This window comes from Pogona vitticeps, chromosome 2, assembly GCF_051106095.1.
Source record: "Pogona vitticeps strain Pit_001003342236 chromosome 2, PviZW2.1, whole genome shotgun sequence".
Classification (NCBI taxonomy): domain Eukaryota; kingdom Metazoa; phylum Chordata; class Lepidosauria; order Squamata; family Agamidae; genus Pogona; species Pogona vitticeps.
Window position 1 is genome coordinate 241,009,011 of NC_135784.1, and position 27,848 is coordinate 241,036,858.

Sequence of the window (27,848 nt, forward strand, 5' to 3'; positions counted from 1 at the left end):
CACACGTTTTCTCAATAGTTTTTATCCCAGAGCTATAATTGCAATTAATAATGAGCTTAAAGACCACCAGTAGTGAATAATTAGTTGGACTGTGTAACTTGGCCTGCGGTGTAGATGTTTGTATTTTTAGTGGGGAACTTTTAGTGGGTGTTTGGGAATTTTATGTGTGTGCATGTGTCTGGTCTCTGGGTGTCTGTGAATTTCGTTGTATGTGTATATACTTACAATGACAATAAATAAATTATTATTATTATTATTATTATTATTATGATAGAAAGCTGTTCCTTAGGAACTTCCATTGGGTTCCTGTCTTCCAGCCTAGACTTTATTTAACAGTGTTTGGATTGTTAAGGTTTGAACCTTGCTGCTAAAAGTTATTTTAAGGGGTCTTTTTTTAAAAAACACAATCTGTCAGTACTTTCTATTTTGTTATTGTGGAACTGTAGCCAGATATAGGTGTTCTGAAGGAACAATTTAATGGAAACATCAGCAAAGATTACAGAGACAGAGAGAGAAATATAGTGGGAGGTTTTATTAAAGAGATTCTGAGGGAATATCAGAACTGTCTCCAACTACACTACAGGTTGATTTGCAGTTTATTTTACCCTTCTATTAGGATTAGGTGATCACTTGGAAACCAGTCTGTTTTAGTGCCAGGGTCCACACTGGGCCCTCAATCTGTCTGATCTGCACCACAGGCCACTTCCTTTGATCCTCCCCCTGCCCATCCTCAGCTCTTTTGTTATGGTTCATTGCAAAGCTGGTGGGCTGTTAAAAGTACAGTACGGTATTGCATGTTAGGCAAAAGGAATGGTTTCTCAAAATTTTCCACAACGTACACATACACACATACTGCAGAGCCATAGTAGTTTGCCATAGTTTCTTCTATGTCATAACAATTTCAGCTTCTTTCTCTCTCTCTCTCTCTCTCTCTCTCTCTTTTTGCCCATGAAGAGGTGATTTAGAGCTATACAAATGCTTTTTATCAATGCAGTGATAATCTATTCTAGTGCTAAACTTGGTAGTTTGGTTTTTTTTTAAAAAACACAATACTTTATGGTGATAAGGGGAAAAGATTGGGCGTTCCCACTATCCAAAACATCAGGCCCGGTTTAGTGCATCAACAGTACACCACTCCTCATCCCTGTCCTTTTGGAGAAAGGAAACTGATCGCGCAAACAGAAGTCTGTTCTAATCGTTCAGGATTGAAAAAGTAGAAGGCCTCAGCAGCAGAATTAAACAAACAAACAAACAACCTCCAGGTCAGGAGCAAAAAGGGGTGAGCTGATTGGAATTGGCTATTGCCTCATATGATTAGTAAAAACACCCACCCACAAATGTATCTGTTTTAACATTCGCAACAAGTCCTGCGGTAATCGCAGGCTACCAACATGAATTTGACCCCCAACTCCGGGAGGCAGCGGAAGACAGGAGGGCCTGGCATGCTCTGGTCCATGGGGGTCACGAAGAGTCGGACACGACTAAACAACAACAAGGCACCTTTCATAAAACAGGGAGCCAAAGTACTGCGACAACAAAGTCCTGGTTTTCTCTCTTTGGAGAAACTGCCGCTCTTGCTTCTCTGAAGTCAGAGCCAGAGCACCGAAGCCACCCCTGGAAACCCGTCAGTCTCCTGAAGGCAAAACCTGCCACACTCCGTTCAGTTTAGTCGTTGCTGGCCATCTATTTCGTGCGGGTGATCGAAAGAAGCAGCGGAACACCGTGTCCCTAAATGTACACTCCAGAGGCACGGTTGAATATACACATAGCGTGCATATAAATCAATGGTCCAAAAATATTAAGACTGTGGGAATCTGAGGAAGCAGAGTTTAATTCGTGAGCCCTCACACTAAAATGATTTTTTTAAATAGCATTAAAAGTGCCACTTTTGTGTGCCTCACGCGTTCTCTACTTTTTTAAATATCTCTATAATGAAAGTGGGAAGGGCGGTTCCTAGGGCTGCCATTCCTTCCGGAATCCGTTTAGCGGTCGGAGAGCCGCGCGCACGCGCAACAGCCAAGTTCGTGCCCGCTTTCTTTGACTCTATGGTCGGGGCTTCGGAGAGAAAAGGGAAGTACCGAAGGTGCTTTCGGCAGGCGTTGCTGGAAGGAGGCGACGGGTCCTGTCGAGGTGATCGTGTGGTGGAGGCTCCGCCCCCCCTTCTCCTCTCCTTTTCTGCCAGCCGTCGGGAGTTGCCCGGTAGATAAGCAGCGGCCACGGGGTTCCGGAAGCGCGTCCCGTCACCTGGGACATCAGGTGGGAGGCCCCTTGCAGCCTCCACGGTGCTTTACTGGTGGCCGCCGAGCCCGGGGCTGTGTATGATTCCCCACACACACACACCCCGCTCCAGATGGACTGGCTAATCCAGTGGTCGAGCGTAGCGTGGATCCGAAGAGGTTGACCGTCCCTGCCCACTAGCCCGGGTATCCCTTATACATTTTGTGTAAGGGATGCCCACAAGCGCCCCGCATCCCTTATACTGTACATTTTGCCAGTCTTAAAAACCCAAAGAACGAAGGATTAGTAAATTGTATACAGCCTATGCCCTCCCCAGTTTGTCAGTAACAATGTTTGGCTCTCTTTGTTTTCTATGACCAACGTCTGTGTAGGTTTAAGATCATGGTTATGAAGGCTTCAGTAGAAGATGATGATTCGGGCTGGGAGCTCGGTATGCCTGAGAAGATGGAAAAGAGTAACACGAACTGGATAGATATTACACAAGACTTTGAAGATTGCTGCAGAGGTAAATTGTCCTACATATATATTTAGGAAATATCAGTTATGAGATTAACAGTGGTGGAGCAGTAAGGTTGAGCGGCAGTTTAGTAGACCCGAGGAGCTACTAAACTAGTAATGCCAGAGTCAATAAAGCTACCATAAAGCTTTTATGAAGAGAATTGCCATTGCCAGCTGCTGCTTAAACACGGCCCAACCGTTTCTGTTGCTTCTGGTTTGTTGCCAAAATTATCTGTTCTACTGTACAGTACATCATTTGTAAGTTCATAGACAACTTCTGCTATTTATGATAGGCCACCAGTTAAACATGGTGGGGACTGTGGGGGAGTCTGTAGTGTATCATTCCAGCTACAGAGGCACCAGAAATAGACCCATCTCTGATTCATTGAGATGGAAATACAAATAATACAGTCACCTGTGGCTTCATTTACAAATACTGGTGAGATGCCCAGTTCAACTAACTGTTAGCATCAGATGGCATGGCTGAGACCAGCTTCAAAACTTTGGGTTAGTTCTCTGCACTGTAACTGCTGCCATCCCAACCTACATGCCAGCTATCTGGCTTACTGGCAGCTCTTCTTGAACCGTGAAAGAGAGAGATGCTGAAAAGTTCTGTTTGGTGACATTTTTAAATGTGTATGTTTACAGCATCCTATGAGCTGCAGGATGTGCAGCATGCATGTGTGAGCAATGTGCAGATTGCTCACACATGCATCAAAATAAATATTACAAATTCATAAAAAAGAATTACAGGGTGAGAAACCTGGAGAGTAGAATCCTGCCTTTTCCTCTCTTCTTGTCTGCAGCTGGTGAGAGGTCAAAACATTAGCTAGACCAGTTTGTTGGCAAATGCAGGTGTTCTTCTCTTTTGTTTCCCTTGTTTATTCTTAAATGCATTCTTGATGCACTCCCCTCCTTGATTCTGGAAAACAGTAAATCATAAATTGTTCCTGTTGACAGCAGCCTTGTGCATGTTAAACGTGATCCCCGGCTCTTTTTTTCTAGACAAACTCAATATATCTTGCGATTGTCTGAAATTCTGGGTCTAAATATATATATTTTTAAAGTGCTAATTCTTTACATACGTAATTTTAGAAGTAGTGGTAGGTAAAGCACTTTAAGATATCTTTATCACTGACCAAAATCCTGTTGGTTCTTTATGCCACTCTAAGTGCAGTGGCATAAAGTTCTACAGCAAATTGCTACAGATTAAGAAGTTGCTGCTTGTATCCCTTGTCGTGCACCATTTATGTGAGATGGTATACAAGGAACACATGTGGCAACTTCTTAACTAGCAGCAATTTGCTATTGTGGTTTATGCCACCGTACTTACACAAACTAACCAATAGGATTCTGGCCAGTGTTAATTTTCATATGCTATTTCTTTGCTAACTTTCAAAATGATTAAATTCAAACTTGAGTACATTTATTGTTTTACATTAATTGATTTTTAAAATAGAACACTTTGAAATGTATGGAGTTGGATCCAGAGACCATTGTTTTATTTTGCTGGCAGAAGCATCCTGAAGTAAAAGCACACCGAGAGTTCTCCTGGTGGCAGAAAAATGGGCTCTGCTGCCAAGTGCCTCACTGTCCGCCTGTCCCAAACACAAACATAAATTGGGAGTAGGACTCTGGCCTGTATGCTTGTTTCTCTTTGTGTAGGATTATTTAATAGCCTTAGTTTAAAAATGTTTACATCTCCCTAATGTGTTATTTTTGAATTTTCTTCTAGAATTGAAGTTGGGGGAGTTGCTTCATGACAAACTGTGAGTTTGCAACAAAAATACCACTTTTTCACATGTGTGTTCTAATCTCTTCACCTGGATCAAATGCTTACCCTGGCTACAGGTCTGTTTCTGGGCCCAGTTCAAAATGCTGGTTGTGGCCTATAAAGTGCCAATTAACTTGAGTCCTGGTTATCTGAAGGACCACATCTATCTATATGAGCCTTCTCAGGTTTTAAGATCGTTGGGAAGGCCTTTCTTTTGGATCCATCACCTTCACAAACGTATTGGCCATAAAATAAGCCCTTTTCAAGAGGAGGAGCCTGTTGTACTAAAAACAGAATCCTATAACTTTTTCAAGACTAACAGATTGTATTTGGTGTGTTTTATAAAGTGGGCTACACTCATGAAAGGTTATGTTAAATAAAACCTGCTAGTCTTTAAGATGCCAGAAGACTTCTTTGTTTTTGCTGTTAAATTAATTATAGTATCTTGTCACACACTTCTCCAGTAACAGCTAGATGCCATTGCATACATAATATTGTTGTATTAAAATTGTTGTTGAAAATATATTCATTCACACACCTTAGCCAAGAACATGCTTAGTTGCTGGATTTAACTTAACTTGCTTAGTTAACATGCTTAGTTGCTGGATTTCAGTACGTCTGTCCTAAGCCTTTAGTCCTGCAATACCTGGTGCATAAACTGTAATCATAAACATAATTATTACAGTGGTGCCCCGCTTGACGACGACAATCCATTCGGTTAAAATCGCTGTTAAGCGATATCGTCGTCAAGCGAAAGGAAAAAACCATTGAAATGCATTGAAAACCGGTTCAATGCATTCCAGTGGGCGAAATACCTCATCGTCCAGCATAGATCCTCCATAGGGGAAGCCATTTTTGGTCACTGTCTCCCAGAAATAGGTCCGGAAAACAGTGGGCGGCCATTCTGAAACCCGAAGATCAGTTGTTTTTGATAGTTGTAATGCGTAGAATCGGTTCCCGAAGCAGGGAACCGATCGTCGTAAAGCGGATTTCCCCCTTTCAATCATTGTTTTGTGACCGCAATAGCGATCGCAAAAACCTAATCGTGAAGCGATTTCGTTGTGAAACGGGGTAACCGTCAAGTGGGGCACCACTGTACTTGGGAGTAAGCACCCTTTGGATACAGCGAGGTTTCCTTCCTAATTAATAGGATTGTGTTTTAAAGTATATTCATAATAAACGATCCTAGTTTTCTTAGCTTTGTATTTAGTTGTTTTGTTCTTCTCTAGCGAATCATATTAATTTTAAATTGCTCCAGCAATTAAAAACTATGAAGAATTTATGGAGTCTGTATTTGTCCTTAAAATAACTGCCCAGCGTTGCACAATATGCCAAAGTAACTTCAGTACACTCTGATTCTGCTTTGCAAGTGTATATTTAAATACAATGCTTTGAAATAATGATCTCTGTGTATCTATGTATTTATTAGTGCCAACCTTGGTTTTTTGTGTGTGCGTTGCTTTCCTTAGTTTTGGTCTTTTTGAAGCAATGTCAGCTATTGAAATGATGGATCCCAAAATGGATGCGGGTATGATTGGAAACCAAGTTAATCGAAAAGTTCTCAACTTTGAACAAGCTATCAAGGTTAGCATTCTCCTTGTTATTTTTAATTTATTGAGTTTCATAGAGTCTGTTGTTGAATAAGCAAAAAAGTACATAGTTTTAAATCCCTAGAGGAATATGGAATTCATCCAGTTCTACTTTACCAGAAACCCGCCCCCCCCCGATCCACCAATACAGTCAAGTGCAAAAATACAGTTAGAATTAAAGAACAGGTTGCATCTGATCATAATCTGATCCTGTGTATGTTTTCCCCAAGAGCAGGACCGAAATCAAGTTTTAGTCATTCTTCATTGCAACAGCCTGACTTAAAATGAAGAAAATTATTTTGTTGTTGCTTCTTGCTAAATAATGGCTGAAATCAATAGTAAGTGATAGCTGGAGTAGGCACAATAAATCAATTGAGCTTGCAGAGGAGTTGACTCAGGTCCCTACTGATTCAGTGGGCCTGCTATAATTGCAGTTTACTACTGGATTTCAGCCAATAGATAGATTAATTAATCTATTGTGAATTATCCAGAGCTCTACCATCAGATCCTGATTTAACTTATGCCAAATCCTTTTGCATGGGATCTGTCCCCCTACAATTCAAATTTGAGACGATGGTTCACATCTTCATCTTTCACATGGAGCTTTTTAAAACGCTGTTCAGACTACATTTGCTACTCATGGGAAGTCATATACATTCTCACTCTCTCTTTCTTATTATTTTGAAGGATGGTACTATTAAAATCAAAGACTTATCCCTGCCGGAGTTGATAGGGATAATGGATACTTGTTTTTGCTGCTTGGTAAGAATATTGTTTTGTTTTAATGATGGATTTGTAGATACGCCGTAAATACGCCGCCCAGAAGCTAAATACGCCGCCCAGAAGCCATTGGCAATGGTGCAGCTAAAAAATATTGTAAATAAATAAATAATAATAAATAACTAAGTTTTCTAGAAAACTTTTAGGAAAGGTACTTAGTTCAGTGAAAGTCTCTAATGAAGTGAATGAGAAAGATAAAAAAAGATGATCAGGCTTTCACGGCCAGGATCTAATAGTTTTTGTGGGTTTTTTGGGCTCTTTGGCCGTGTTCTGAAGGTTGTTCTTCCTAACGTTTCGCCAGTCTCTGTGGCCGGCATCTTCAGAGGACAACACTCTGTGCTCTGGTGTAATTTGCTCTCCCAAGCACATGTTAGGAAGAACAACCTTCAGAACATGGCCAAAGAGCCCAAAAAACCCACAACAACGGTCAGTTTTAACTTCAGAAAAAAATTGTATCTTTTATTCTGCAGAATCCACCTAGAGAGTAGTGTCTATTAAAGACAGGTAGATTACTTCTAATTAAGCATACACAGGATTGCATTTTAAATAAGATATTGATTAAAAGTGCAATACATCTTTGTGAAAGTTGTCATTGCTGTATTAAATTATCAAATCGAATAACATGGAAATTAACGGTACATAGTATAAATATTGTTTCTGCATGAGTTGAGAAAAAGTGGTTTATTTCCTCAGCAGACAAGTGTGGATAATGTTGTTATATTCCTTAGTGTATGTGAACATAAACTAGCATATATCTTTTTTGGCAGAAACAAAAGTAAATGACATGGGCCCAGTGTTATCTGTTATACATAAGAGCCAGGAAAGTGTATCTGTGCGTCAGCTGCCATGCCAAGTGGCATGGAGCCTAATTGAGTCCCAAGCAGCTTGACATTTGGTTGGGGACTTGGTGAGCCATCTGTTGTCAGGTCCATCTTGTGTGCAGTAAAAGAGTCTTGTGGTGCAAGTGGTTAAATTTCAGTACTGCAGTCAAGATCCTGCTCACAGACTAAGTTAGACCCTAATGGGCTTAGGTAGCTAGCTCATGGCTGATTCAGCTTTCCATCCTTCCATGGTTGATAAATTGAGTACCCAGGTAGATGGGGGATGAGCAGTGTGTAGCTTGCATCATTACATTGTAAACTGCCCAGGGAGTACTTTAAGCACTATGGGGCAGTGTATAAGCAGCGCAGAATTTAGAAACACTAATGTTAGAGCAAATTCATTATCATTATCATTAACTGAGAAACCAATTGTTAACTTTGATAATGTCCATGAAAATAAATTAATTTGTTATATTAATTGTTGATAGCCACTTAGTGACATTGTTGAGCAAGAGAGAGAGAGATAATTAAATTAAAACTTTACCCTCAAAGATAACAACTTGAAGTAACATGAAACAGTAATTGTGACTCAACCCAGTAATGTTGCTGCCATCTAAATATTAGCTATTAAAACCATCGTTTTATTTCTCATCTCTGCTTTCAGGGTCCCAGAATATAAAAATATTATTAATATTTTATTCATGCTATTTGTTTACCAAAATATGTAATATTATAGATGTAAGGAACATTCATGATGAAAATTGGAGCACTTCATATATATTTTTTTCTGTAGTCTGTTGGAAAAATTGAAGTATAGCATTTCCCCTTTCTGTTCTCAATAATTGTATTTTTAAAAAATTAAATAGTTACTGTGTAGTGATGTATTTATGAAGCAAGTTACAAAACTGGCCTGCTGTCAATTTATATTATGTATATAATTTTTACAGATAACATGGTTGGAAGGCCATTCCTTGGCACAGACCGTATTCACTTGCCTTTACATTCATAATCCAGACTTTATAGAGGATCCGGCCATGAAAGCATTTGCTCTTGGGATCCTAAAAATTTGTGATATTGCCAGAGAAAAAGTAAACAAAGCTGCAGTATTTGAAGAGGTAACGTTTTGTCCACTTGATTCCCCCCTCCCCCTTCCACTTAATAAATACAGTTTGCATTGTGCCTTTGAGTAGTTTGGTGCTTGTAAATTGCTTTGTTTTGATTTACTTAGAAAATGTTGTATTGCTTTTATTGTGGGAATATGTTCTGTTTTCAAATTCTTCTCCATTTTGGTCCATTCCTCATAGCTACCTTATATTCTTTATTGTGGAAATAGGTAGCAAACGTCCCTTCTCCAGCTCAGGTGTAGTTTGCATGTGTGAACAGAGAACCTCCAGGCATGTCTGCTTGGTTTGCCTCCACTAAAGTACTGGCAACTATTGCAACTGTCTCTTGTTGTTGCATATTCTTTATTTGGGAATTTGTACCCTGCCTTTCTGTCTCCAAATTTCATGTGTCCAAGGTCCACTGTATTACAAAAGCAAAGCATCAGTAACACTAATTTTAAAATGTAAACCAGTGAATAAAATTCATAAGGCAGCACTAACAAACTGTGGCCCCATTCGAAGAGCCTCGTGGCGCAGTGGTTAAAACGCTGTACTGCAGCTAAAACTGTGGTCACGACCTGGGGTTCAAATCCCAGGTAGCCGGCTCAAGGTTGACTCAGCCTTCCATCCTTCCGAGGTCGGTAAAATGAGTACCCAGCTTGCTGGGGGGGGGGGCAATGTGTAGCCTGTATAATTAAAAAATTGTAAACCGTCCGGAGAGTGCTTGTAGCACTATGGGGCGGTATATAAATCCAATAAATAAATAAATAAATAAATATGTTACATGAACAAATTGCTGTGAGTGCTGTCTTTCAAATCACAAGAAGAGATCCTCAAGCTCTGCTGGTTTAAAACTGACCAGATTTCCCTGTGCTGTCTGATCTTGCAATTACACTTAATTAAAATAGGGGTGGCCAGCCATCAAGTGTCTGAAGTGGCCATAGCTGCCCCATTTTGTATCCGCTGGACCATGGCTAAATCCACCCCTTTCTAAAAATAAGTTTAAATGGTATTTGGAGCCTAAAAGAGCAGAGGGTGGTATTAATTGCTTTAAAATGGCCAGTTGAGCCGTTGAAGGTTTCTGCAGCATGGTTGGCCATTTTTTCATCTTTTTCTAAAAATCTCACACACACCCCCTTTGGCATTGGGGGAAGGATCCTGAGCTGCGCTTTGTCCACCGTGGTTTGAAAGATGGTTTCAGAACATCCAAAGCATCCAGTCTTATTGGTGTTAAGTAAAGCTATATTGTCAGTCCAGGAAATAGTATCGTATTTTTCTGTGTATAAGACGCCCTCCACTTTTGTAACCCAAAATTAAGAAATCTAAGTGGGGCTTAGCAAGTGGAGTGGAAAGCAGGGATCAAAGCCCTGCAGGATCACTTTGATTCCTGCTTTTCCCTTCACTTGTTTTTGTTATCTCCTCAGCTTACTTCCATTTATAAGATGACCCTCAATTTTTAGTCTAAAGATTTTAGACAAAAGTATAGTCTTATACATGGAAAAATATGGTATATCAAATTAGAACAGTTCATTTATGAAATTATTTGATTTGTATTCTTCCTTTGTTGTAGAAAAGTTGCTTTGTTTTTACTAAAATTTTGGTGGAATGATGATTTTTAGCATACCTTTTACATATCTTGTGATTGTCTTAGAGGTAATATAGTAACAACTGTGAGCATGGCTCCAGTATGAAACCGGAATTCTGCACTTCAAGCAGAAATGCTGCTGACAAATATGTGTGGATTATGGTGCTGACTTCCCCTCTCTTTTGCTTTTAGGAGGATTTTCAGTCCATGACATATGGATTTAAAATGGCAAACAATGTGACAGATCTTCGAGTTACAGGTAGAATTCAACAACTCATCATACTTTTCTTGAACAATGTCATGTTTTAGTGGTTTTAGAAAATAAGACTTCAGTTACATTGGAAGGAAGTCCTATGGAATCCAGTGTGACTTGGAAGTCTGTAGACTTACTGTATATGATATCACTTAATAAGATAATGGCTGTTTTCATATGACCCTGAGTTGTCTAGAATCGAAGGATCCTGCATCATTAGTCTTATCAAACATAGGGTTTTTTAAGTATTATATCCAACTGGCAAGCTGTGAACCATCCATTCAAACTCGTTCAACATATGTCTTTTACAATTCTGGTTTTAGTCTGTAGGGCTTATTCAAATCATTGTTGCAGATTCTAGTGTAACTGTGGACTGATTTGACCAGTGCTTCCCAGCCTTAGGTTCCCAGGTGTTCTTGGACTACAGCTCTCAGAAATCCTGATCAGCTAGCTAGTGGTGAAGGCTTCTGGGAGTTTTAGTTCAAGAACATCTGGGAACCCCAGGTTGGGAACCATTGGATTACACCAAGAAAAGGTTTATTAAACTAAATAAACCAAGGGGGAAAATCCTCTAAACCAGCTTTTTGCATTAGGAGTTCCTCCAGATGTTCTGATGTGCAAATCACATCAGCCCTGACCCACATGTTTTTGTTGGTTAGTGATGAAAGGATATGTCTTCTAAATCATCTAGAGCAGAGGTGGGAATTGATTGTGTCTTATAGAGCCTGAGGAGGCCCTCACACCCTTTCTCCTGTCCTTTTTTTGTGTGTCTTGTATTTTTTTTATTTTGTGTCTGTGTTTGTGTGTTTGACTGTTCTAAACAATCCGACCCCAACAAACTTCCATGGGGCAAAATCATTCATTCTATGTTGCCTTGCTGCAGTGACACTGGCATAGAATAACAGTTCCACATAGTATGTACATGTCCACTAAGATGAACAAAACGTGTCTTACATACTTTTCTAGGTATGTTGAAGGATGTTGAAGATGACATGCAGCGACGAGTGAAGGTATGTTTTTGGCCATTTTAAAATATAATTTTATTTTTTACATAGAAATTCCCAGTACAATGAACACAAGGACAAACATATTATCAGTTTTTACTAGAAAATAATCACAGGGTCATTAATCCTTCAGTCCATTAATTATTTTCTATTACTCAGTGAACTTCTGTAACTATCTGGTAGGACTTACTGTATGCATTATGTATGATCAAAATGGCTGCTGTGTTGCATTCAATCTTTCAGGCTTTGCAAGATTTGGTATAAAAATATGTCTGTTAATAAGTAGTTTGATCCTGGATCAAGACTTGTTAGATTGATTAGCTGAGCGTTTCCAGTTATTGCAATTATTTCATTTCCAATTACTGAACAGTGTAAAAGTCTGTTGGCAATATAGACTATATGTCCCTTAGGAAAACACCCATACTGCAATTTTTGGAATCTCAGTATCTTGTAATATGGCCATTTTTGTTGATTTCTATGATTATCTTGTCTCATTTGAAGACAGTTCAGAAACTGGTCCAAAATGAATAGGAATCTTTTTCCCGGGTGTGTTAGATTTTGCTTTTGAGTGTTTTATTTTTACATGGAGAAACATATAGGAGTGGTACCCTTTACTTCTGCTCTAAAATATATTATACCATCTTATTCTCCAGATCAGTCTCAAGGTCAGGAAAAGAGTATCAGGAGCAATGAAGCATGAGGAGATAAAGTTCACATGGAGCCTGTTTGATCAGACTCTCATCCTCTTTTTATACCCTTTTGATGTAAGACCTAGATCTCTGTGCTAATGTGTTAATGAGACAGGCAGAAGAGAAAACCAGAACAGCTCCTGTCATTACACTCCAGTTGATTTTCAGTCTAGCTTTCCTAGGCCAGGTCTGCCTACTCTGTCTATTACACTTTACTCTCCTCTCTCTCCATGCACACCTTCCAAACAAAATATACACATATTGTTGGAAATTATAAAGTACTGTTATATTGACAGACAATGATGATTGGCATACCATATATTTAATGTTCCAATGTCTTTAATTACAGAGCACTCGAAGCAGGCAAGGAGAAGAGAGAGATCCAGAAGTGGAGCTTGAAGTAAGGATTCTTGTAAGCTATACAAGATGATTTAAAACATGCTGTATAATAAAGTGTATTTGTGTACTGACAAGTGGAAAGACAATGTAGAATAAGACTGAGCTGTATATAAAAGCACAAGATTGTTGGGGGTGGTGTTTTTTGTTTGTTTTTGCCTCTATATTTGGCTTCTGCACCATACTAAGTAGGAACTGTACACAGTAATGTATAATATAATATCATCAGGGGTTCTATAATAGAAGATGTTGCAATTTAATTTCATCAGTGGTAAGATCTTGGAGCCACAGAGGTTTTTGATACTACCTGTTTAATTGTTTTCAGAAAAAAGCTTTGTTTATTTAGTTTGTGAGAATTTATTTTAAAATTATGTTTGCCTTCAGAATTGCAAAGCAACTTTGTATGCATGAAGAGTAAAGCATGTTTCTGGGAGCATGTTACTCAAATTTTAAGTTTCTAGGAGTTTGAAGTATCTTAATTTTGTAATTTGATTTCTTGTAGCATCAACAGTGCTTTGCAGTATTCAGCAGAGTGAAGTTTACACGGGTATTACTGACTGTATTGATAGCCTTTACCAAAAAAGAGGTATGATTATTAAATAATTCCTTAGTTACTGCTAATGCTACAGAATATTGTCGTTTTGGGTATGCAAACCAGATTGTTTATGTGGATCCTCCATAGAGAGCTTGTACTACTCAGAGTTGCTGAGTACAAACCCTCAGCCTGAAAAGCAAGAAAATGCTTGCCTTCATGATTTGCTTGTAAATTTCCTAGTTTCATCCATTGGTCACCCTTGGAATGGTGGTGCCTTGGTTTGATCCATTGGAAATGCTCTTATTTGATTAATTAGAATAGTTCTGACATCCCCTGACTGAGAGATCTCAGGGTGGAGTGCAGTCCGTAAAACAACATAAAATAGTTGTAGAACAATATAATGCAATTCAGCAGGATAAAACAGTATGATCTCAAGTTCTTACCTGCAATACTGGTTGCAAAGAGAGAGGCTGAAGCGGAGAGATAGGGTGCATGCATTGCCTGTATAACCTAGCAATGATCAAATAAGTGTTTTTTGAAACTCTGCCACTATCAGTTGGTGTCAGCAGTCCTGGGATTGATGGGCCAGGGGTTTGACTGCAGCTTCCGGTCTTCCTCTCTACCGACCTGGAAGCAGAAGTGGACAAGTATGTTTCTAAAAGCAGTTCCTTCACACCACATGAAGCAGCCCGATATTTTTACATATCAGAGGCTACATGTCTAAAATATTAGGTAGTAGGAATGCAAATACATATTTTAAATCAGCGGTCCCCGACCTTTTTAGGGCCGCGAACCAGTTGGGGGGAGAGAGCTCCATGCGCGGGGGGCCTGTTACTCTCACGGGAGCGGTGACAAGCGTGCACGCATGTGTGACACGCCCCATGTGTGTGTGCGGAGGGGCAGAGATTCGTATCCACAGCCCAGTTCCAGCGGGACCGACCGGCACCGGTCCGCAGACCAAGAGTTGACAACCCCTGTTTTAAATTACTGTAATATTAGCAACATTGTTTTTCTTGTGCTGCTTCTTAAAACAATAGGTGTTGCTTTTCTTACCTGGTAACATAAACAGTTCTAAAAATTGATTTTAACAGACTAGTGCAGTTGCAGAAGCTCAGAAGCTGACGTCTCAGGCAGCTGACCTGCTTTCTGCTATCCACAACTCATTACACCATGGTATTCAGGCTCAGAATGACACAACAAAAGGAGGTAAATAGTTGTTTTAAATGCTGGAAGACTACCATGCTTGATGGCACCAACTTCCAAGGGGAATTGACAGAATTGGTATGGAAAACAATCCTCTAGTGTTCATCTTAAGATAGTTTTTAAATGGGATTTGGCAGATATATTCAGTTGTTATTAGAACATTGATGAAATTTGGTACTTAGATAGAGCATCTTGTCCGTTTGAAGCACGTGCTGTAAATTGTGCAGTTGCTGCTATTTCATGTGTACAGTAAGTAATAGGTTAGTGCAAATAAATGGTTTTCCTTTTGAAAAGCACATTGGTAGGCATCTTAAGTGTGGTGCTCTGAATCATGACATATTTCATGATTCATGGTTGTCTTTTTTTAAAAATACTCTTATATTTCTGGTAATTTTAACTTAATTGAATTCTTAACAGTAATTTCAAACTGGTATATGACTTAGAACAGAAGGTCTCACTGCTTAACTTAGTGGAAAGTTTTCTTTTTCTTTCAGTTTATTTTATTTTAATTTTTTGAATATTTTTGTTTGTATAAAATATGTGACATCACTTAAAGGAGAGCTTATGAGCAAGAAAGGAATTATTTAACTTTTATATATTTTCAGATCATCCTATTATGATGGGCTTTGAGCCCCTTGTTAATCAGAGATTGCTTCCTCCAACTTTTCCTCGATACGCAAAAATCATTAAGAGGGAAGAAATGGTCAACTATTTTTCAAAACTTATTGATCGAATAAAAACTGTTTGTGAAGTTGTCACTCTAACTAATTTGCACTGCATACTGGTGAGTACCAATACTGTGAACATGTCTGACTGGTTGGATCAAAAAGGTTTCTTCCTTGTATGAATCTTAGGGTATAGAGAGTATTTTGTGGAAGACAGAAGTATTCTGAGATTGGAATATGGTTGGTCCCAGGTGTATAGCTGTAGGCAAACCATATTCTTCCTCTTGGTCTGAAGTGGCAGTAGCCAGGAAGATACAATAATACATGGGTTTCTGGGTATGCTGAACTCTTTGTCTAACTAGTGAGGCACACACTACCAATTACACCACTTTCAAGCTTTTCTCCTTCTACCTTCAGTTGCCTGCTGTATTTACCTTTGGTCATAGGGCCAAGAAGGGGGAGAAAGATTGGAATTGGTTTTTGTGGGTTTTTCGGGCTCTTTAACCGTGTTCAAGACACACTAATCACCCATTACAGAAAAAGACAAAAGCCTATCTGACAGCCATAAATACTGCACTCCCAAGCCAACTACACCAGAGCACAGAGTGCTGTCCTGTGAAGATGCTGGCCAAAGAGACTGGTGAAACGTTAGGAAGAACAACCTTCAGAACACGGCCAAAGAGCCTGAAAAACCCACAACAACCATTAGATTCCGGCCGTGAAAGCCTTCACGAATACAAAGATTGGAATTATTTAGCCAACCAGATCCCCTCTGACTCTCAGTCCAGAGCTGAGTGAGTACAGGTGCCTGAATAACTTTGATCCAGAGCATGTTCGCTGCCAAGAAGGAGTCCTGGCAAGCAGAGGGATGTTGTGAAGTTTTCTTTGCATTTATTCATTATTTTTTCCATCTCCATATTCCGGCTCTGTCTCAACGGAACTTTGCAGTGTTATTTCACATAAGTGTCTTTATTTCTTCCTTTTTGCCCAAGAATGAGGGAAGGGGCTGTGCTCTGAGTAGTTCACCTTTCTAATTTATGACATTGTGCACAGAAATGTGAATATGCTGTGACCAAAATCCTGTTCCACAGCTGAATCAAGTTGGAGATCATACCTAGCAAGCAGTTCTGCAGTTGCACAGAGACAATTGCCTGATTAGGCATGCCATGTGGACTGCCTGGGCACAACTCTTGTGAACTTCTGCAAGTGTAACTTTACACTAACATAGTGCAATAGCATTTCAGCATCTGTCTTTGACTTCATTTTCATTCCATGTCATTTCAGACCCACATAGCATAGCATAAAGGAGACTTTATCAGTCCTGTGCATGGTGGCATAGAAGTTTAGTCCTACTGTTTTCATTGAGACTTCCAGCTTAGGAGAACATGTTTAAAGTGCAAAACTACAAGGGCGTCAAATGAGGGAATCATGGGCAGAAATGGCTCCTTAAAACATGGGGAGGTTGTAATATTTGCTTATGCATTTCTGAAGGAGGAGCTGCTCTTAGGGGAGCAAAGGATTGTTAACAGTGACTTTTTTTCTCCAATTCATGTTTACATTTTAGGATTTTTTCTGTGAATTTAGTGAACAGTCACCTTGCGTTCTTTCAAGATCACTGTTGCAGGCAAGTACAAAATGCCTTCTACACTAAAATGTTTTTACTGTGTGTTCATAACTGGATGAATTAGCAAAACTTCCCTGTGTTGCAGACTACTTTTCTTGTGGATAACAAAAAAGTATTTGGCACTCACCTCATGCAAGATATGGTGAAAGATGCCCTGAGGTCTTTTGTCAGTCCGCCAGTTCTTTCACCTAAGTAAGTAGCAGACTCCGGGCTTCCAATTAATTTGCATATGTATTGCTGTGTCTTCATGTTTAATAAGACAAAAATACTGTTGTTGATGTTTTAAAACTGCCTTTGTTTGTAGAGCACAGAACATCTCAGTGGATTTAGGTAACTGAATATTGTTAATGAGTTTGTAGTTCTGAAGGAAGATTCTTGGCTGCTATGAGAGTGGGACTTCCATGCAGCTTTGTTTCATTGCAGCTTTGTAGGTAACCATCCACCAATTATTTGATGCTCCGTAATTATTTATGTCTTAAAATGTGAGGCAATATTTCTCTTCCTCATCAGGAGTATGAATTCAAAGTGCTGGCAAAATTCTACCCATGATCACTGGAGGTCAGATTATCTGATACAGATATTCTAAAGTGTTTCTGATTATTTCCATATTCAAGCTCAACCCATTATTTTAACTCCTGAGAAAGTAATGCACTTATGAATAAAGTTATGTGTTTAGAATTTTAGTTCACAGATAGTGTTAAATGGAACGGGCATCTTGTGGCTGCTTGAGCCCTCAATGTAATTTTAGAAACCCTTTGTAAATAATTAAGACTTCTTCTGGAAATAGTAGTGGCTGAAGCCCTGCTCCTTAGCATAATAAATCATACTAGAGCAGGCCCGCTGCATCAGTGGGGTTTTGGTGAATCATCTCCTCCATAAATTCCATTGATTCAAATGGGCTTACTCTAGTTACATCTTACTACACTAAAGGAAGTCACAATTAGAATATGCTCATTTGAATCAATGGGATTTACAGAAGAGTTGACTCACCAGATCGCTTCAGATTCAGTGGGCCTACTCCAGTGCAACCCACTGTGCTAAGCAATAGGATTTCAGCTGATATATCCTTCTTCCAAGTGCCTTCACCATGAGAAGTGGGGAGAGAGAGAGCATAGGGTGTAATAGAAAGAGAGGAAAGGGGTAGTACATTCAGCTCTGGGCCCACCCACACCTGTATGAAGCCTTCAGTGGGAGAAGAGTTCCTCACTCCTGCCCTTGGAACAGCTTTAATACAGGTGCCTCCTGGGGTTTAAGGCTGGTATAGCCCTTGGGGGGAGTCCAGGTAGGAGCTTCATTTTCAGGACAGTGTTTTTAACTCAGAATGATCATCTTCTTCATTCTCTCTTAGGTGTTGTCTTTATAACAACCACCAGGCTAAGGATTACATTGACTCCTTTGTCACACACTGTGTCCGAGTGAGTATTGATGGTGTTAAAAAAGCTTTGTTAAAATAGCTAGGTATAATAGGTATGAATAATACCTTCCAGAATTCAAAATCTTTCTGCCTGTTTAATCAAATTATTATCTTCCTTTTTCAAGTTGAGAGGCGTTTTATTATTTGAGAGACGTGCTCACTGGTGTGAGAGGAGTATAATTTGGAATATAACATCATGTCAGAGTTTACTTTTTTTGGAATGTAACTCCCTAAATCTGCCAACCAACGTGGCCACTGATGGCCAGAAATAACTTTTCCAAGCTTTTTATGTTCATAAAAGGAGAGGCAGTACAAAGGCCCCAGTAACCCCTTCCTTCTGGGCCATTTCCCAAGAAGACTTATCCTTGTCTCAAGTGAGTAGGAATTATACCATATTTTTTAAGAGTTGGTGATTCCCTCTAGGAACCTTCCCTTCCACCCATCAATATTCTGCCTCCGCAGAGGGTGACAGGTTGTTGCATCTACAGAGAGAGAAGAGCAGAGTGATGCACTGCCTGAATATTTGGATTTTTGAGGTAGTACCATCTGCACGAATTAATAATGACATCTTAAAATTTGCATTTAGGGAACGCAAGTCCCTAAGCATGAAAAGACAAAAAGTAAGAGCAAAGATAACTTTTCCTTTTTTTTGTGCTTCATCATAATGCATTTAAAAAAGAAAGTTTTAGTTAAATGTTAGAATCAACATATAGGTGAATACAGGAACAACAATTTTAAGTGAATTGACCTTTTCTGTAACCCAGAGATGTTTTGTATGAGAATTCTTTGGTTGTGGTTGAGTGTTTTCCGGGCTCTTTGGCCGTGTTCTGAAGGTTGTTCTTCCTAACGTTTCGCCACTCTCTGTGGCAGGCATCTTCAGAGGTTCTTTGGTTGCCAATCTAAGCCAGGTTTAGCCCCATTTTTATAATGCTGGATTAACAGTGGGCTAGGCCAGAAGATTCTTCCAAACCGTTCTATCTCATCCACATACTCCCTGTTGAGAAAATGGGGACTGTAGTTGCATGTGGATTTGAATGAAGATAAATAAATATTAAGAAATGATTTAGTGAGAAGCTCTTTATTGCTGTTTTTTGCATGGGCATACTTGATGTGGGATATTGGATGTTGTAGTTAAAAATGTAACGTTTTAAGCTCTGCTTTTTGGTTAATTTCTCAAAAGTTTATGATAGACTAGAGAAATACATCAGTCTGTGATTTGTCCCTGAACCTTTATTAGCTGCTGTTCCCTTTGAATGCCAGATGCCTGCAAAGGTTGTAGTGCATGTGTCCAGTTCATTAGGCCATTAACACTCAACATACCACCTGTGAAATCAATAGCATGGTATAACTCAGCAATTTAGGTATCATCTGGCTGTGGACCTAGAGGTTGGGAGTTTGATTTCCCACTGTGCCTCCCTGGACACAATAATCCATGGAGTCCCTTCCAGATCTGCAGTTCTAAGATGATGAAGAGGATATATATCAGATATGCTCTTCCACATGCTTGTTTCAATACCATCCTCAATATGTCTGCATGTATGATTTACAGTCAGTAGGCTTAGTTCAGCATCATCCTGTCTTGTCAAAAATAGGGTTGGACGTGAGCTCAGCACATAACTAGATTTCCTGTGGAGGTATATAAAATGTCCCACAGTTAGTGTTGATAAAAAAGATCACAGTTATCCTGTCTCTAGTTTCTTAAAATAGTAGTCTAAAGATCTGTGATGTAGATGGAGAATGATGTAGAAGTCTAAAACTAATCACTTTCCTTTCCCCCCTCCCACTCCAGCCATTTTGCAGTTTGATTCAAATTCATGGGCATAACAGGGCTCGTCAGAGAGATAAACTTGGTCATATTCTTGAGGAATTTGCTACTTTGCAAGATGAGGTAATTAACAGACACGACACAGAACATTGTACGGTGTGACACTTTGAAAACTGTTTTGTGTTTTATACACTTTGAAAACTGTTTTGTGTTTTATACACTTTCCCTTTTTTCATGGCTGATATGTTTCTAGACAAATGTTTAAAATTGCACAGTCACAACTGTTGGAGATCTGGACATCTTGGACAGGGTTTAAAGCTGTGCTCTTTGGTTGTTCCTGCCCCATGTCTCCTCGCATCTACCTGCTGACCTTGCTTATTCTGCCTTTCTATATTCGACAAAATGCAATTCTATTCATCCACATTTTCCATATTTGGGATTCACTTCAATATTTGGGATTGTATTCACTTTTGTCTCTGCTGTATGTATTGACAATATAATGCTGCGGATAGCAAAGCACAATGGTGTGTTAATTGTGCAGTAATATTGGCAACTGATGGAGTTTGCAACACATAATTGTCATAAAATCTTGCTCCTAGCAGGCTTTAGCTGACCAAGAATATATTAGTTCACGAAACAAAATTCTAGTACTGTATTTGGTTATGTTTGGAAAACAGTGTGCTCAGTTTAATAACCACATGATTTTAGGGTAAATCACAATAGAATCATAACATGTTTTCTCAAATGCTTGCGTTCATCTTGTTTTTATAAAAAATGACTATTTTCATAGAACTACCAGTTTGAATCTAAAATTGAATTAATTTGAAGCAACAATAAAATTGAATTTATTATTTAATTTGGCCTCATTTTCCACTGGCAGAGAGTTCCAGAGACTGAGGGCAGAAACCCTGTTTTATTTTCCTGCTAAATGTGCCTCTTGCAATGGTAGTATAGAGAGAAGCCACTCCTGAAATTCTTTAAAACTGTGTGGGCTCATAAGAGAGCACATGATTGTTTAAATAGCCTGATCCTTTAAATGTTATAACCACTACTCTGAATTGTGCCCTATAAGTAGTCTAGTGATAACATGCAGGGTTTTTCTTATCAATAGAATTTGTAGATGCAGAAATGTAAGCTAAGTGTACTTTTTTTTTAACTTTTAAGGCAGAGAAAGTAGATGCAGCACTTCACAGTATGCTACTGAAACAAGAACCCCAAAGACAGCATTTGGCATGCTTGGGCACCTGGGTCCTTTACCATAACCTTCGCATTATGATTCAGTACCTTCTTAGTGGCTTTGAGTTGGAGCTGTACAGCATGCATGAATATTACTACATATATTGGTAAGTGTGTGAATTTATTTGAAACCTGAAAAGAAGCACTTTGCAAACCACTAGAAACATAATAATGTGCATTGTACAGCAGAAGAGACAATAATGTACCATGCATGCAGAATGTGGACTCATATGGTTGTATGTGATTTACTCATACTGTAGATAGAATTGCACTTAAAATAGCCTTGGAGACTTCATAGAATAAAAGCTTCCCTCCACATTCAGCTCCGAGTCCCACCCCATATAGCACATTGGGTCCCTGATCCTGCAGAGACTTTTTGAAAGGGGTGCAGAGGGGAAAGGGTGGGAAATGTCCCTTCAGCTTAATTCCTTGAATTAAGTTATCTTGTAATTCAAGCCATTGTTTTTAGCTGATCAATGTCTTTTCTTCATTTCAATATTTTAAAGAAGATTTTGAAAGGGTGATCTTGGTGAACACAAATGGTTTTTATTGACAACTTTGATTTATAATCCTGCAAGGATATGTTTCACTGAAGACCTAGTATGGTTAAATCCTGGAGTTTTCTTCAAATATATGTGTTTGAAATTTTTAAAATGTTGATGTAAAAACAATCCTTTGGCACCATTAACTTTGTTCTTCTCTACTCGAAATGTGTTTGAAAGAAAAGCTTACCACTCAAAAGTGAGGTTGTGTGTAAACAGAAAGCCAGCAGGTAATGGTCTACATTTAGAACTGTTTCTACTGTAGGTATCTCTCAGAGTTTCTCTATGCCTGGCTTATGTCAACACTCAGTCGTGCTGATAGCTCTCAGATGGCAGAAGAAAGAATAATGGAAGAGCAGCAGAAAGGCCGGAGTAATAAAAAATCAAAGAAAAAGAAAAAAGGTGTCTATGCTTTTCAAGTTGCTTGTGAGCTGCTTTTTTTATCTATTTCCTTCAAGAAATGCCAAATTAATCGTAGTTTTACCTGTGAACAGCTTGATGTGTCCCTTTAAATTAGATGGTAGTTGTTCTGTAGGTACGTCATTCTCTCTTCCTCTTCTTCCATTTCTCGGCATGAGTCTCTGTTTCTGTTTAACTATTTTATATTGGAGAGTAAGAAAGACTATTTCATGACTAAACTACTTTTGTCAGGCAGTTACTTTGTGTTCTTTTGTTTGTTTGCAAAATTGAATATAACCTTAATTCTTCACTGTTATTTCTGTAATTCAGCAGTCATTGGTCACAATCCTCTGGGTGATTTACAGATGCATGTGTTAAATTGCATAAGTCACCACAGTGCAGTGTCGCCAACTGATGAGGGTCAGATTGGATTACTAGGTGTGAGCCTGTTGCACAAGCCGCTATGTGTCTAGTAATGTGATCGGCACCTTGTTAGTGCCAGTTTGCTTTTTGTGAGTTACATAAATTAATTTAGGCATGTTTCAAAATTTCTCCCAACAGAACTCTAGCCTGTTTCCATGTCAGTTGAAGGCAACAATGTGTGATTTCCCCCTGTAGCCTTGTTGGAAAAAGGGAGTTGCAGTTGGAGAAGAAATTGTTAGTTCTCCCCTCACCGGCTGTAATCTGTCCTGAATTGCTCGCATTCAACTTCCATGGGCTTCAGCAAAACCCTTTTCCAAGCCTAATGAGGCTTTAGTTTCACCACTGCTGTCAAATAATTCTTATGGGTTATTATTAAGGCAGTATGTCACCCTCATAACGTTCCTTATCTAATTATTGACATGATTGTGTGCATTTTGAGTTCTGAAGAGAGAGTTACTGTGCCACTCGAAAGATGCAAATGTTGCTTAATATTGTGTAGTATCGGTAAAGTTTCCATAACCTAACTAAAACTTTTTCATGCATGTAATTTGCAGCTCGTCCTCTGAGCAGAGAGATTACCATGAGCCAAGCCTATCAAAACATGTGTGCTGGGATGTATAAGGTGATGTATTGTGGGTTAAAATTACCAATTCAATATTTTAAAATTTCAAAACTTACCAATTTTGTGAAGTATTTAAGTATAATTTTCCGAGTTGAGAATTGTATCTAAATACTCCTAAAGGATTGATTTTACATTTAGGGCCAGGATAGGCATAATCGTGGCAATTGCTCAAGTATCAGATGAAATAATTCAATTAAAGGTGAACAGCACCGATTTTTTTTCTGTTTAATACAAGTGTCAATCCAACAGCTAACTATAGGAGTTAGGCTTGCCGAGATGGGGAGAAGAAAAAAGTGTGCAATCTGGCAGAGATAAGGAACCTGCAGAGGACCTCTGGGCCAACCCATATAATACCTTTTCTTCCAAATACTTTAGTTAGTGTGCGTACAGAAGTATACTGAGTTATCTATTGAGCTGGCACTGAAGTAAAAGGTAACAATCCAGAGACTAAATAGTATTCAGAGTTAAGAAATAAGATAGTTTAAAGTCCACCTAATTATTGACAAAAATGTGGCAATCTGGGATCCTTAGCATGACAAAGAGGACATTTTTGCTATAATTTTGTGCATAATGTGCACTAGCGTTCCTGTTGCAAGCATATGGCCATTGGCAGTTTCCTCATTATGCTGTTTTCCTTTTCTTGCCCATTTTCCTGAAGACTATGATTGCATTTGACATGGATGGCAAAGTGAGAAAGCCAAAATTTGAACTTGATAGTGAGCAAGTTCGGTACGAGCACAGGTTTGCTCCATTCAACAGTGTCATCACGCCGCCGCCAGTGCACTATCTACAATTCAAGGTGAACCAGTTTTATTACTAATGCATTGTAAGACATTTGTGTATCATGAGGGTAATTTTGTGGGGGGTTTTGTTTTTAATTTTGAGAGTTGATTTTAACTGCCAAATGCTTATTCTTTTCCTCCTCAGTCAGTAATCTTTGCTAGGAAGATGTGTTTCCCTTGGATTGGGGAAGATGACCAATTTGTTTGGAGTCCTCCATTCTCTATTTAAAAAGTTGTACCCCAGACATTTCCGTTTTGCCTGCTTCGCAGAAAGTGCCGTATATGTAAAAGTGAGATCAGAGGAATTTATATATTGCCCCAGGTTCCTTACATAGGGAGAACAGTATATGTATGTATAGGGAATTTATATTCATAGTCTCAGAAGACTTTCATTAAGGTCTTCATGTTACATAGTTTGAATACCATGCCATAGATATTTATCACTGCAAAAGAACATATTCCACACTCCATTTTTTTCAATTTTCCAGAAAAAAAAAGGCAAAAATGGCTTTGGGGGGGAAAGGGGAAAAAAACCTCCCCCCTCCCCAAGTTTTTCCCCAGGCCTTCTCATCTCTATATAGAACTAAACATACGGTGTTTCCCTGAAAATAAGACAGGGTCTTATATTAATGTTTCCTCCAAAAAACGCATTAGGGCTTATTTTCAGGGAATGTTTTATTTTTTCCATGTACAGCCATCTGTATTTATTCAAATACACTGGTACCTTGACTTATGAACTTAATCCATTTTGGAACGGCGTTCATACGTTGAAAAGTATGTAAGTTGAAGTACCATTTTCCATTGAAATGCATAGGAATGGAATTAATCCGTTCCAGCATTTAAAAAAATTACCTTCAGAGGTCTCAAAGGGCTTTCCGCCCAACATCAGAGGAAGCCCTTTGAGAGCTCCAAAGGCAAAAAGGCAGGGAGAAAGGGTGGTAAATTCGAATTTCCAGCCCTTTCTCCCTGCCTTTTTGCCTTCAGTCGTCTCAAAGGGCTTCCTCCGATGCCGGGGGAGGGGGGGAAATCCCTTTGAGACCTCCGAAGGTGACAAATGGCTCCGTTCGCAAGTCGATGCCAATTTTTGCGACTGGAGCTGTTCGTAAACCAAAAAGTTCATATGTAGGGACATTCGTAAGTCAAGGGTTGACTTACAGTCATGTTTTCTTCTGGTTGCTTCACTTAACTGGGGCTTATTTTGGGGGGAGGGCTTTTATTGGGAACATCCTGAAAGATCATCCCAGGTCTTATTTTCAGGTTAGGTCTTATTTTTGGGGAAACAGGGTATATTTGCCAAAATGAAAAGCAGCATTTTCAAATACATGTGTTAATGTCCAATTACATAATAATTTAGGAATTAAATAATCTGTACAAATTGTTCTTGAGAGTGCTGTCATCTTGATGCTACTAAATTGTAGTCTAATTTTGAATGACTTAAATAGGCATTTTTGCCCTTTTAAACAGTATCTTTCAATTGATCTTTATTTCTCCAATGTTATTTAGGAAATGTCAGACCTAAACAAATATAGCCCTCCTCCTCAGTCCTCTGACCTCTATATGGCTGCTAGCAAACACTTCCAGCAAGCTAAAATGATACTGGAAAATATTCCCAACCCAGACCATGAGGTGAGTCACTCTCTAAACCAGGGCAGGCAATGGGAGCCCTTCTGATGTTTTCATATGGCAGTTCCCATAATTCTCACTATCTATGCTGACCAGGTGTCATGAGAGTTGTAGGCAAAAATCCCCTAGAGGACTACCCCCACCCTATACATAGAAATACGGAGAGTATGTTTTTAACCTCTGTACATGTAGTTTAAATGGGTAAATAGACTTTTCGACTTGCAGCCACCGTTCCAATACGGATTAATTCCGTAAGTAGAGGGTCCACTGTATGCTGCCTCGGAGCTGTTTTTTGATCCTGGATAACGTTTTGAAAAATGGGGAAGGAAAGAAGGTACTTCTTTCAGTTTATGAAAGTTATGCCTACAATCTGTCGCCAGCAATCTAGAATGGTATTTGGCATGTGTTTAAGCCTTAGTGGGACATCACATTGCAGGAGTATGCACTGAATAGGATTTTTTTTAAAAAAGGAAATGCACTATATTAATCCTTAATAATAATACTTTTGAACCATACTGCCAGTCCTCATGAAAAGACAACTCTGCTGATTTGTAAACAGTATAACAAAGAACATGTTGCAACTTTCTAAATTGCTTAGGGCAATAATGATTGCAAGTATCTTATTTTTACTAAATACTTGCCAATACTGTACTGATCTTTTAATGTTTTGTCTTCTTGTTTGTGCACTTTATTTCTGTCTAGGTCAACAGAATCCTTAAAGTTGCTAAACCCAATATTGTGGTTATGAAGTTGCTGGCAGGAGGTCACAAAAAGGATTCAAAAGTAAGAAAAACACTACTAAATTTAAAAGTACTTTTGAAAACACAAATTTGGAATTGGTCAAAAAGAAGTAGGTAGAATGCAAGTATATCACAAGCTTGGGTGGTGTGACTTATTGATGCACTTTAATGGTTTGCTGTTAACATTTGTATACAATTTCAATACCAAGAGTGGATGCCAAAATACATTGGCAGGACATGTCTTTTAAGCTAGCAATTTAACCTAAGTTTTAAATATGTTTATTTGAAAGGACATTTGACAAACTTTCATCTTAAATGTCTATTTGATTTGATAAAAATATGGAAACTTCTTGAGTCGGCCTCTCAAAAATCTTAATATATGGGTACAATATTAGGTGTTGCAATTGCAAATGAAAAGATTCAGAAAACAAGATGAACAATAAAGGAAGGGGTAGTGTACATTTCTATAAAATAACTGATGTTCAGCTGCAAGGGCTTATTTTAGATTGTAATATAGTGTGCATCTGTTTGAGCGGGCAATGTGGTGATCCAGGCATCATTCTTATTACTGACCTCTGAACTCATTTCGTACCGATTGTGGCCTAAAAACAGTGTGATGCTTACAGTAGGATTGGGATTTATTCCCTTCACTCTTTTTTCTTGAAAACATGCTCTGGACGTATTTCGAACTCTGGAACAGAGCTTTAAGGTGTGTGGGCTGGAGGGAGGTGGGAAGTGTCCCCTTTCTGTTTGTGCTTGCAGAAGGTGTTTCCATAAATAAAATGAGACTTCTGAATATTAGTGTATGCCCCCCCCCGCCAATAAGTAAGTTACTGTCATGAAAAAAATACTAAGTAAGAATCAGTCATACTCAATTTTATAGGTTGGCCTTACAGATTTTCTGCCAGGCTCTTCAATTCAAAAATTATTACCTTGTGTAAGACAGTTGTTTAGAGTCAACATTATGCTCACCCTCTTACTGTTTAAACAATTAATAAGAACATGTAATTAGTCATTTAGATGTCCATTCAAGTATCTTAAAATCTTTCTTCTAGGTTCCTCCAGAATTTGACTTCTCCCCTCATAGATACTTCCCTGTGGTGAAGCTTGTTTGAAAGACAAAGGATTAGAAGAACAAATGAACTGTACCTTGTATAACAGAGTTGCCTTGGTCGACTCTCCTACTGTGCTCAAAAGGGTCATGGTGCTCTTGGGAAAAAGTACTGCTGTATAGGAAGCAATTTTATTCTGACTTCCTTTACACACCCTGAATCACAGCTGCTGTTTAAAATATGACCATATTGTACCACTGGGGCTGATTTTATCAACTACATTGTTGAAGTATTGTATGTTTGATTTATTGCACATTTAAGTAATAAATTGTTTTTCTCAAATGTGTAGAAAATTTGTAAACCTTTCATCAGACTTTTTGTCATTTTGAAAGTAAAGTCCAAGGGCAGTTGTTATGTTTCAGTATGTACTGGCGAGCAAAAACAGTACAGCTTCAAACAAATTGCTTTGATGGCGGTGCAGCAGCATAGATTT

General features: G+C 38.9%; 1 protein-coding gene across 7 annotated transcripts; it reads left to right on the forward strand.

Annotated features, from left to right (window-relative positions):
- The first annotated feature begins 1,968 nt into the window (after nucleotides 1–1,968).
- Nucleotides 1,969–27,697, forward strand: NAA35 (N-alpha-acetyltransferase 35, NatC auxiliary subunit). 7 transcript variants are annotated; one of them, XM_072992304.2, is made up of 23 exons: nucleotides 1,969–2,130; nucleotides 2,610–2,743; nucleotides 4,472–4,505; nucleotides 5,980–6,094; nucleotides 6,787–6,861; nucleotides 8,648–8,815; nucleotides 10,581–10,647; nucleotides 11,608–11,651; nucleotides 12,684–12,734; nucleotides 13,233–13,316; nucleotides 14,357–14,471; nucleotides 15,074–15,252; nucleotides 16,698–16,757; nucleotides 16,843–16,949; nucleotides 18,106–18,172; nucleotides 19,961–20,059; nucleotides 21,101–21,279; nucleotides 21,980–22,140; nucleotides 23,091–23,158; nucleotides 23,817–23,957; nucleotides 25,444–25,566; nucleotides 26,266–26,346; nucleotides 27,359–27,697. In XM_072992304.2, the coding sequence occupies exons 2-23, from the start codon at nucleotides 2,620–2,622 to the stop codon at nucleotides 27,416–27,418; spliced, it is 2,202 nt and encodes a 733-aa protein (XP_072848405.1). In that variant the 5' UTR covers nucleotides 1,969–2,130; nucleotides 2,610–2,619; the 3' UTR covers nucleotides 27,419–27,697. The 7 variants fall into 7 exon arrangements, with proteins under 7 accessions (XP_072848405.1, XP_078242283.1, XP_072848404.1 ...); XM_078386157.1 differs by having other exon boundaries at nucleotides 21,980–22,116; XM_072992303.2 differs by having other exon boundaries at nucleotides 1,997–2,256.
- Nucleotides 27,698–27,848: the final 151 nt, after the last annotated feature.